The 11,932-nt window shown below is 35.7% G+C and overlaps 1 protein-coding gene across 1 annotated transcript; it reads left to right on the top strand.

Annotated features, from left to right (window-relative positions):
- The first annotated feature begins 591 nt into the window (after positions 1-591).
- Positions 592-8,938, top strand: LOC131440339 (odorant receptor 56a-like). Its single transcript, XM_058611546.1, has 5 exons — positions 592-892; positions 952-1,583; positions 8,504-8,605; positions 8,667-8,819; positions 8,885-8,938. The coding sequence occupies exons 1-5, from the start codon at positions 592-594 to the stop codon at positions 8,936-8,938; spliced, it is 1,242 nt and encodes a 413-aa protein (XP_058467529.1).
- Positions 8,939-11,932: the final 2,994 nt, after the last annotated feature.

Below are 11,932 nucleotides of genomic sequence, written 5' to 3'. Positions count from 1 at the left end.
AAGAGGAGAAAGAATATGAAATCATAGAGCCATAGTACTCAAGGAAGAGCAAGGATGTGAAGAATAAAGTGCGGAAAAGTGAGACGTGACAAGGGTCATTTAAGTAAGCAGAAGGCTTCTCGTATCTAAACTTTTACCTTCTACCAGAGGAGTCGAACTTAGGCATCTTAAAGATACGAGTCATCCGAGTCTCTGATATGTCAGAAAGTAAAGGCAAAGGTCGTTTGCCATTTACTGTCCGAACCGGCTGTAATAACATTCAACAGATGATTGATTTGGATCCTGCAGGTTCAATAGTGCAACAGGTTACACTAGAAGTCACCGTTAAAGACTGAACTGGACTGCTTGGATGATTGCTACCAGTTGCTGTTTACTGCTGGCCACTACATTAATAACCGGATAATTCCGCGATGAATATTTTATCGCTGTCTTTCTGTTCCTTGAAAAAAAAAACAATGAAAATCGACATCAAAGGAACTAATTCAATTATAATTGGTATTAATTGTTACCCTTCGAGTTATTATTCCTAATTAAAGTCATGTGGTTGGAAAATTCATCATACCATTGCCGGACGTCTTACAGAGTGTCAACATGAAATTAGAAAGTGAATGGATTCAAGAGGATGTTGTTCTCGAAAATCCACTGTTAAAACTAAGCCTGAGAGGCTTGAAATATTACGGAGTTTTGTTGCATCGAAGTCAACCGTGGAAAAAACTGAACTGCTTTCGAGCTATATTTTTTACCATTTCGATGTTCGCATTCAACATCACTCAATACGTGGACTTGTTTCAGGTGTGGGGTAATGTTAGTGAAATGACAGCCAATGCATCGACTACACTTTTGTTTACTACCACCGTTGTACGCGTTTTGCATTTATATTGGAACCGTGCAAGTGGGTTTTTAGAAATTTTGGTAAGTAAACTAACAATTAACGATCGGTTTCTATTCCAGGATTCAACGCAATAATTCAGAAAGCAGATCAAGTGATTCGTCATATTTTGCACCAAGGAACCGAAGAAGAAAGGCAGATTCTCAACGAAAATGTCGTGTACATGAGACGTCTGACAGTTGGTTTCTGGATTTTCGCTATGATCACTGCCAACACAATGTGTGTTTATTCGTTAATACAGTATTATGGCACACAACCGACGGAGCGGTCAAAGTGGATGCATCATCCACCGACGATCCTTCGCTCTTGGTATCCTTCGTCGAATCTGGTGGATCACTTCGCGATAGTATACGGTATTCAGCTGTACATTATGTGCGTTGGTCAGCTGATCGTTCCCTGTTGGCACGTGTTTGTGGTTAGCTTGATGGTGTTCGTGCGAACCGTGCTCATGATACTGAACTACAAACTATCAAACTTAAGGCTCTATGAAATATCCGTGCTAAGGGATGACTTCCCAGTCTGGGAGTCGAAACGTTGTCAACTGCGCAAGAAACTTTTGATACAGTGCACTCAGTTGCAATGTGACATTTACGATTTCACTCGTGAGCTGGAGAATTTAATCAAAGGTGCTGTGCTAATGGATTTCCTAATCTTCTCTGTACTACTGTGTGCGCTATTGTTCGAAGCATCGGTTGTGAGTATAAAAGGATAGTATGAAGATATACATTATTTTGACGTAGGACTACGTCTTTGTTTGCTATACACCGAAGTCTTTTTTATGCGAATCTACGCACCGCATAAAAAAATCGCATAAAAAACCGCATAACTCTGAAACTTCGCATAAAAAAATCGCATAACTCTCAAAATTCGCATTAAAAAAGTCGCATAAAAAACCGCATAAAAAAGACCTTAGTGTATAGACAAATATAAATTATAATACGGAATACTCCGACAAATTTTCGAGGACACGTTTTACGAAACGTGGTACACTGTCAGATTGACAGTGAACTTATGTGTAATTTCTACAAAACTAGCAATGCCGTAGAGTAAAAAACAGTTCTCAATAGTTACTGTTTATTTTAATGAAAAACAACGTTCCTAACACTAGTCAGCAAATCTATGTGTTTTTTACTAATATGAAGTATCTATCAGTACAATTCTATGTATTATGACACTGGAGCCAAATAACAATAACCATAGACGCCGGGTTGGCGGTTCAACGCATAGGACGCTGGTCTTACAAGCCAGTTGTCGTATGTTCGAGCCCCGACCTGGAAGGATTCTTAGTGTCAGTAGGATCCATAGTACTAGTCATGCAATGATTCTGTACGCTAAGAATCGGCTGCGAAGTCTGTTGAAACAGAAAGGCCAAATTCCACAAAAGGAATGTTGTAATGCCAGGACTTTGACAGGACATGTTACGCTTGTAACTTACAAACGAGTAATGTTTCGTAACGTCATAACTCACAAAAAAGTAACTTATATAACGCTTCGTAACGCCTACAACTTATCATAAAATAACGCATGTATCGCCTCGTAACGCTTTGTAACACCTATAATTTACTAAGAAGTAAAGTCGTAACATAACATAACTAACAAAAATATAACGTAACATAACATAACTAACAAAAATATAACGATACGAATTCGTACGCCTATAACTTATAAAAAAGAAACGCTTTGTAACGCCATTAACTTGCACAAAAGTAACGCCTCGAAGACCTATAAGTTACTAAACAGTTACTTATAAAAAAGTAACGCTTCGTAACGTCCATAAATTACAAAAAAGTAATGTTTCGTAACGCCTATAACTTACGAAAAAGTAACGCATGTAGTGATTCGCAATGCTCGTAACTTACAAAAAGTAACGTTTCGTAACGCCTGTAACCTACATCTAAAACTTACTAAAAAGTAACGCTTGTAACTTACAATCGCTTGTAATGTTTCATAACGTCTTTTACTCATAAAAAATAACGCATATAACGCTTCCTATAGCTCACATAAAAGTAACGCCCATAACGTTTCGTAATACCCAAAACTTGTAACGCTTCGTAACGTCTATAACTTACAATCTTCGATATTGCGTTGTCAAAAACTTTCTTTTTCCACGTTTCTGAGCTGTCACCACTAAACATTAATATAGGCTAGGGTAAGTTGATCATTTTGTGAAATTAATATTGGCGAGACATTTGTATAGGATCTACACTCTCATTGAACTTAACTCAAAATTGAGTGACACATCACTCAAAATCATAAAAAGTGCACGTACTCTAAACTTGAGTTACCGCCTATCTACTCATTTTTGCGTTAAGGGACAAAATTGTCAAAACTTGAGTAATTTTTACTCAAAATAAGAAAAAAATATTCTGATCAAAATTCGACTAAGTTCAACTCAAAATTTGAGTTCCTTGCTCTCAAAATGAAGAAATTTTTCTTCGTTAATTTTCATATACAAAGTTATTCTTCTTTCTTTTGAATGCGCAAAATAGTGATTCAAAACCGTTTCCTTTTGAACGGTTTGGAGTAAAAATTGAATTATTTTGATATCCTTATGTTGCGCTTTTCATTAAGCATAATTGAAAGCACAAAACATCTATGATTGACGTTGATTCATGTTTTCAAAACCCGATCTAGAAACGGCAATGGAAAACGACGTATTCTTGCATTCTTTATTTCGATAAGAATATTCGTAGAATAAAAACGCACTGAACTGCAACAAGTATTTTTTTTTCACTCAAATGTTTAAAAACTCAACGCTTACTCTAATGTATGAATAAATGCGAGAGAACTCATGGCAAATAGTTTATTTTACTCAAATCCATGCTCAAATTTTGACATATTGTTCCAGTTTATGAATTTGAGTAATCGCAACTCCCTCCCGTGGTTGATGGGCTTGACGGTATTGCAAACATCATCAGATACGATTAATTATTGTTACAATTTAATATAAATATGTGTTATAACTTTTAGTTTAATTATTGAGCTTATTGAGTGAGGCATGATTTGAATAAGATGTTGATTGCAATACGCTCCAACATCCGGGGTTGGAGAGGCCGGTAGGGCTTAACTGAGCTCTTTTTTATGTTTCATTTTCATACTACCGGCCCTTATTACCAGTGTGAAGTGGAAATTAAGTGAAATGAACGTACCCCAGTCAGGTTTCACACGATAACGGAATAGTTGAATGGTGAATTAAGTTCATCTTTGACGTTTATTCTGTGAGGTTGTGTTGTGCTCGTGTGGGATCTGATGGATGAGGTGATATGCGAGTGAAGTGTAAGTGAAGTGGAATGCAAGAACGGTAATAAAGGCCACCGTTTCAGCTCAGGACCAACGATCGACCAATAGAAGAGATAGAAATTGGGTGACGGCACCTCCATTCATCTCAAATCCATTAGTTATTTCATATATGAAAACCATTGGTTAGGGCGAGATCTGTTGTGTTTGTTCGATAGATTGACTTCGAGAGTAAGATGAAATTAGGAGTATTTCGCGTCGCTAAAACAGCAATATCGTACATATTCTGAACTTCTTTTATGTGGTATAGCTTATCAGAGATGAAGCAAAAATTTTGTATTTGATTTCATCACAATTCATTTATTGAAAGTCGAGTAATCGGAAAAATAATATGGTGACTCTATTAATGAAATGACTATTGGCACAATGAATTTAGTTAAAATCTATTAGAATAGAAATAGTAAATCAATGTTACAATGTTTGCGTGTGAAATACATATTTGTATATATGTATGTATATGTATGTACACATGTGTGTGTATGTATGTATGTATGTGTGTATGTCAGTATGCCTTGGTGCCTGTATATATTTATACATGTATGTATGTATGCGTTGTATCAAACCGTATATGGTGATACATTTCGATTGTGAGTGAATAAGATGTTGATTGCATTACGCTCCAACATCCGGGGTTGGAGAGGCCGGTAGGGCTTAACTGAGCTCTTTTTATGTTTTATTTTCATACTACCGGTCCCTATTACCAGTGTGAAGTGGAAGTTAAGTGGAGTGAACGTATCCCAATTGGGTTTCACACGATGACAACAGGTGAACGGTGAATCGAGTCCATATTTGACGTTTATTGGTGGTTTGTGTACATTGTAGAATAGAACGTGTCTATTGTAGAATAGAACGAAATAATAATAACTTAACTAATGGACAATCCACTGATAGCTGTCAAACGATGTTCATCCAGTTTGTATTGTGAGGATGTATCGTTTGGGACCTGATGGGTTCGATGATGTGTGAGTGAAGTGTAAGAATAACTGCATGCAAGAATGGTAATAAAGGTCACCGTTTCAGCTCAGGATTAGCGATCGACCTTTAGAAGAGATAGAAATTGGGTAACGGTTCCTCCATTCATCTCAAATCCATTAGTCATTTCATATACGATAACCATTTGTTATAGTGACATCTGTTATCTCTGTTTGATAGATTAACTTCAGAAGTAACATGAAATTTGGAACATTTTGCTTTGCTAAAACAGCAGTATTGAACCATTTCCGAGCTACTACTATGCGTTATTGCTTCTTAGAGAAGAGGCAAAGACTTTGTATTCGGTTTTAGGGGCTGTCCATAAAAGACGTCACGCCGCAAGGGGGAGGGGGGTGTTTCATAAAACGTGACCTTTTGTGACAGGGGGAGGGGGGGAGGTTTTTGGAATGTGACGTCCAATATTTTCAATGAGCGCATTTTTGAAATACCTAATTATATTACTGCTTTGCCTATTTCATGAAAAAATCTCCACAATAAACGTTTACATTCTATAGGAAAACGTGTATTTGTTGATGTAAAAGCTTCTTCTTGTAAATTCGGAAATGAATGATGCAGGAAATCATTTCTCTTGTGATCAGCAAAAGTGCACGGAGGAGCGAGTAAATTAGCGAAATTAATAAATTTTGCCTATTATGAGTAAAAAAGAAAAAGATGCCTTCAAACGGTTTAACTTAAGTTATGCACTGACAATTTTTTCAGTAATTTGATTTTCTAGCATTGATAATAGTATATCATAAGAATTACTTTTATCTGATTCTGATGCAGTTTATTCAATTGTACTCCATTTGAAAAAGGGCGGGAGATCAACGATTTCAGACATAGATCATGTCATGTCTTGTCTTGATCATATGTGATTTTCCTCCACCAACATCAAAGCTTATCGAATCATCTAATGATTGAACTTACATAAATCAAGAATCATTTTAGCTCAAAATCACTACCCATTGTGTGACAGAAGATCAGTACCGATATTGATCGATGTGATTTAAATTTCACTGATCAACTGATAATGAAAAGATTCTCCGGCTGTGATCTCGTTTTGATGAGGTTTGGTCTTTATTTTCTCAGCCCTGTATGCTACACTAAGGAAATATTATTCTTTACCTAAAACAATATTATATCTGTCCCCTAGGAGGAATAAAACAGATGATCTAAATGTTTCATCAATTCCAACCAAATACTTTTGTTAATTTATATAATTGATATTAATAAAATAATTCCGATGATTTTGTAGTTTTAGGGATATTTTTTAATCTAATGGCAGCATGTAATAAATCGATTTTTCCCTCATATTTGTATGGTTTGTCATACATATTGAGAATGTATTGAGATGAATTTTATTTATTTTGAATTCGTGACATGTGACTTAGGGGGGGTGGGGGGTCTTTGCTTTTGTGACAATTTGTGACAAAGGGGGGATGGAGAGTCAAAAATCGTCAAAAAAAGCGTGACGTCTTTTATGGACAGCCCCTTATCACAATTCATTTATTGAAAGGCGAGTGATCGCTAAAATAACATGGTGATTCTACTAATGAGATGACTATTGGCACACTAGTTTTAGTTAGGATCTATTAAATTAGAAATAGTAACTCAATGTTGTAATGTGTGGAATACATGTGGGTATGTATGCATGTGTGAATGTGTGTAACTGTGTGTATGTATGTGTTTTTGTGTGTATGTACAATATACATTTTACCGTGCCTTTGAGTGCGTTGTATCAAATTGGTAGTGATACATTTCGATTGGGATTCTAGGTTTACTTGCTGCTCAAAAAGCCTGAGTTTATGGTAAACACAGATAATGAACAATCGAAGATAATGAAATGGAAACATGTTCTAGGGGTGATAAGCTAAATAATTAAAGAGTAAAATTATATTTCGTAATAGTCAAATATCACTGAGCGTTAGCGTCATGTTTACATTTCCTTATCCGTTGAACCATTCTGAGTGGCAAAACACACATAATGTATATACATTACACTAACCCTTGATTTCTCTATCTTGCTTGCATGACACGCCGACAATGAGAGAAAGAATCAGATGAAGCAGAAGCGCTTCTAGAACTGAACAGAACAAGAGGAGAGAACAGAATGGAATGAAGAAGAAAGAAAGGAATAAAAAAAAGAAGGAAGGAAGGAAGAAGAAAGGAGAAAAAATACCATACTCGTCCAGAGCAGCGCATCAAAAAAAGAAGGAAAAGGAAAAAAGAAAGAAGGAAGAGAAAAAGAAGAAGAGATATCGAAATACAACGAAACTCAGTTGAATTGAACAATGGAGGATAAGGTAACACAAAATTAAAGGTAAGGAAATCAACATTATTAAAAAAAATGCTGGGTAACAATGTAATTTCCTCATATTGAAAGAGGCGTTTTTATGGCGCGCATGCGCTAATGCGGCCTGATACAAATTAACGGGGAGGGCCTGATATAAATTAATGGACAGGGCTGTAAAAAGTTGATTGGAACCCTTTCCCCATCAAAATGTAATATAAGGATATAAGGAATATAAGGAGTAATCGCAACTCAAACCATGAGTTATGTTCATAGAGCGTGTAGGGGCATTATTATTTGTATTTCATATAGAGGTGTGAGGAAAACAAATCGGAAAAGGAAACCGTACAAACAATGGTCAGATTTTGAACTTCTACGGCTCCATCAAAATTAAACAGATTTTAGATATCATTACACCTACTGCTTTAAAATATTTCTACGCATCGGTTCGAATAGATAAAACTGTATAATTAAGATAAACTGTGATCGATGCATCAGTTGATAACGAGCAATGTCTAATTTTCCCTATTTTCCAATCCAATTTCGTATACCTTGAGTTTATTCTGGATTTCACATAGAACAGACGCTAGACTACTACTGTTACTATAACAGAGACCTTCCACATAACCAGAATTTGGATTGAACCGAAATCTATGAACGCTATCCAAACAAGCGATATTATGATGATAAATAGCTTTCAACGACTTTTGATTTATTCTCTCAGTGTCCAAATCCAAACCTCAACCGAACCGAAACAAATTCCGGATCTCGATATTGGTCAACATATCATCCTAGAAAATCAAAATTATCAAATGTTGAACCGTGAGGTAGTATTAGCAGTGTTTTAACATAAGCTGCTACAGCACTGATGAATCGAAGACGGAACATAAAATAATTACTTGCGGGAAATTTTCATTTCTGTCTCTTGCTAAATACTGATAGAAAAGTATTCGGTAAACGTGTTTTGGGTTTCAATTTTTTGTTGTAAAATAAGACGTATTCACGTCAAACCTCTGCATTAAAAAATTATAACAATTACATATTAATCTTCGCAGACTGCCTCGGTTGTTCAAGTATTTATTGATGTTTTATACATAACGACAATGACAGCGATCCTTTTTCTGTACTACTGGCATGCCAATAAAATTTCCTACCACGTTAGTATATCCAACATTGCAAAACAAAAAATATTTTATGCAACAGCATCTCATCTTACAGGCGAACTGTTTGTCGAAATCGGTTTTCTCCAGCGATTGGTACAACTATCCCCGTTCCGTTAATCGCCACCTGCTGATGATGATCTGCTGTAACAGGAAACAGCTCACTATGAAGGCATTCTTTGTCTCGATGTCGTTGGATACGTTCATAGCGGTGAGTTCTAATCCCAATCACTATAAGTTGCAACAACCAATGAGGGCGTTCTGGTTTTGTTTCAGATATTACGAGCTTCTTACAGCTACTTCACGATCCTGAAACAAGCCGTCGACTAATTAGCTACGAAGTTCACCTCAAAAACCGCCGGCAAACACCTCGACCTGAAAATTAGGAACAGGATTCGTTTATAATTAAACAATAGCACCTGTTTTTCGCACAAAGTTTCATCTGGCAAAAGAGGCAATTGTAACCTGGCTACAAGCGAACGCAAGACGAGAATCGCTATGACATCTCAACTCCGTCACAAAATAATGGCAACCGAAAACTCTTACAAATGAAGTCAAGTTGGGCTTCACCGGAGGACGAGAGCCGTTCATTATTTATTATTTGGGAACGATGAAAAGGACCACTACCACTCTGTTAGTAGCACTCTCCGTTTGTTAGTTCACAGTTTGCAAAATAAATACCTACTCACCGAGCGATTCCTTCCACCGACAGAACCCAAGCGCACCAGCAAAAAGTGCAGCTTGTAAATCTCCTTTCGACGAACGAATAAGTTTCCATTTTTCCTCCTAGCGACGAGGATGACGACGACGACGACGAGAACTCCAATTTGCTTTTTCCTGAAGTGCTAAAGAATGGAACAAAAGTGAAGTGCTCGTTTTTCGAAACAACTTTGCATTTGTCCTGGAACTGTGTGTTTTTTTTCTCTCTTTCCTATCCAGCCGGAGGAATGCGTTGCAATATTCATTGTTTAAATAGTCCCAGCCAAGTTTTAGGAGTTTGGAATAACTGCAGATTGACGTGTCGTGAGTTTTGCCTTCTCGCAAGACGGTGTTGTGGTAAATTTGCATCGTTTAAATCTATGTTGATCCGAACAAAAAAAAAATAAAAGCTCTTGCGGATGATACAATCTTGTCACAGTTGAACAGTCATTTTATTGTTCAGATCTTGTTTTAATTGACCGATTTGTATAATTATAACTTTTACGTGTACTCACAAAATAATGTTACTACTCAAAACATTTATATTTGTTTTAAATATAAATCTGCATATTAATAGTTAGATTTTCAACGAAAAAGTGCCACGACCCGTAAATTGCAATATAAACTTTTTAGTGGTTTTGAAGTCTCCATTATGCAGACGAAATTGTCTTTTGAATTTGTAGCCCTGAAACAGTGCAGTCCCGAACATTTAAATAGAGAAATTATAAAATACAATGATTGGAACGAGCTGTTCATGATTTTCATGGCCATAGAATTTTGATTGATTTGATAATAAGAAAACGAATCGGGCCTTGCGTAAACTATATTTCCAAACATGGAATTAAACGATTTTTGACAGCTACAGCTACAATTTTCGCTCAACTACCATTCCTGCACAATCAAAAGAAAACTTAAAAAATCGATGAATTTATAAATATATATGAATTTTTCATTTTTTTGCACATGTTTGTATATAACTGAAAAATTAAAGCGATGACATGTACATTTTTTAGATTCAAAATATTGGAATCATTACCTGAAACAATGTATTGATGACCAAAATTATATATCCGATCAAAGAATTTCAAGAAATGTGGTACAAATACAGAGAATTTGTATTATTGGGATAATTTTGCCAAACAACATGAAATCTAAACTTTTAAATTTTATGACATATATTTTTTTTATTATTTTAGATGGATGTATATTATGAACAAAATTTACAAAAAAAACTGAAACTTATATTTCACTGAAAATTTTAGTAAATAACCTAAAACTCTAAAAATAGTTATATTTTTGTATTGGACAAACAATCTAAACAATTTTTATGCACAACCCAAACGCAATTGATAACTATTAAATTTTTGATTTTGTTGTAGGTTTGCCGTAGAATCTCAAGAAATAGGTAAAAGATCAGAAATTTTAAAATTTTCGAGTTAAAATGCGTAGCACAGTGGTCCGGATCCACAATTTAGGGGGACAAAAACATTTGTGGCTTAATATATGTCTTCAAAACAAATGATCAGTGAAGATAAGCCATATGTCGATGTACATGATATTAGGGTGGCTCTTATTATTAAGGTGATCCGAAACTTATTTTCCGGATGTATTGAGATAGAGGATTGCATTCTTCGGCAAAATTGTAGATAAACTTATATCGAGCAGCTTTGCTGAGGACACCATAGTAGTATCTGCAACGGTTTTAGTATTACACCTATTTTTAAAGAGCAACTTAGGGTGTTCCTCAAAAAATCAGATTTTTTGCTCTAGCATTTATATTTTTCTCTTTTCGTATAGGTATCTTTGAACATCTTTTAGAGTTTGTTAAAACCAATTTTTTAATGACTGGCGTATTCAGGTAGAGTTTTCTGAACCGAAGTTATGAGCAAAACTAGTTCAAAAACAGGTTATTTTTAAACTGCTATATCTAACATTGAGGCAAACGAAAAAAAATCTGTTTCTTGTATTTGACGGAAAATATTTTCGAGCATGTTTATAAAAAAAAGGCGGAGAAGATATTTTTTAAAAAAATTGTTAAATTATGTTCATATATTGGGTTTCTTTATTGAAAAATATTCGTATCATGTAAGTCATTTACTAGCTGTATATGAAAATAAGGTATTTTTGTCTTCTAGAGTGTCAAATCAATTCAAGTGCATATTCGGGAAGAAATCGTTATGCATTCTTCGGGGAATGCAGAATGGTGTCGCTTTTGTAAAATCTCTAAGGCCTCTGGGTGGTTGGAGGTTTTATCAACCATGCATTTTGGCACCTGCAGATCGTTCAGCATCCTTTCGGGGATGCAGGATGATTTATTTCTTTATGTTTTGTGCTGTTTTCCAACCTCACCCAATTCCCAATTCCCTTCCATGTTTCTTTTATCCTTTCCTTCCCATCAGGAAGTTGATGGGAAGCTACGGCAAGGCACGAATCTCCAAATAACTAGGGGAACATGCCACTTGAGCCAATTGGTTCTGATAACATAGGTGTAGGGTTTCATTCAGTAAAAAGCATTCAAACGAAGAGTGGAACTCACTTCACTGAGAAAGATGGCCTGATCGATTTGAGAACTGTTTTATTTTGTAATGTTACACTAGTTCATGCACTAGCTTTCATGTTTTTCAA

Source organism: Malaya genurostris, chromosome 1 (genome assembly GCF_030247185.1).
Source record: "Malaya genurostris strain Urasoe2022 chromosome 1, Malgen_1.1, whole genome shotgun sequence".
NCBI lineage: Eukaryota > Metazoa > Arthropoda > Insecta > Diptera > Culicidae > Malaya > Malaya genurostris.
Note: the sequence above shows the minus strand (reverse complement) of the source record. Positions and strands in the feature narration are given on the sequence as shown.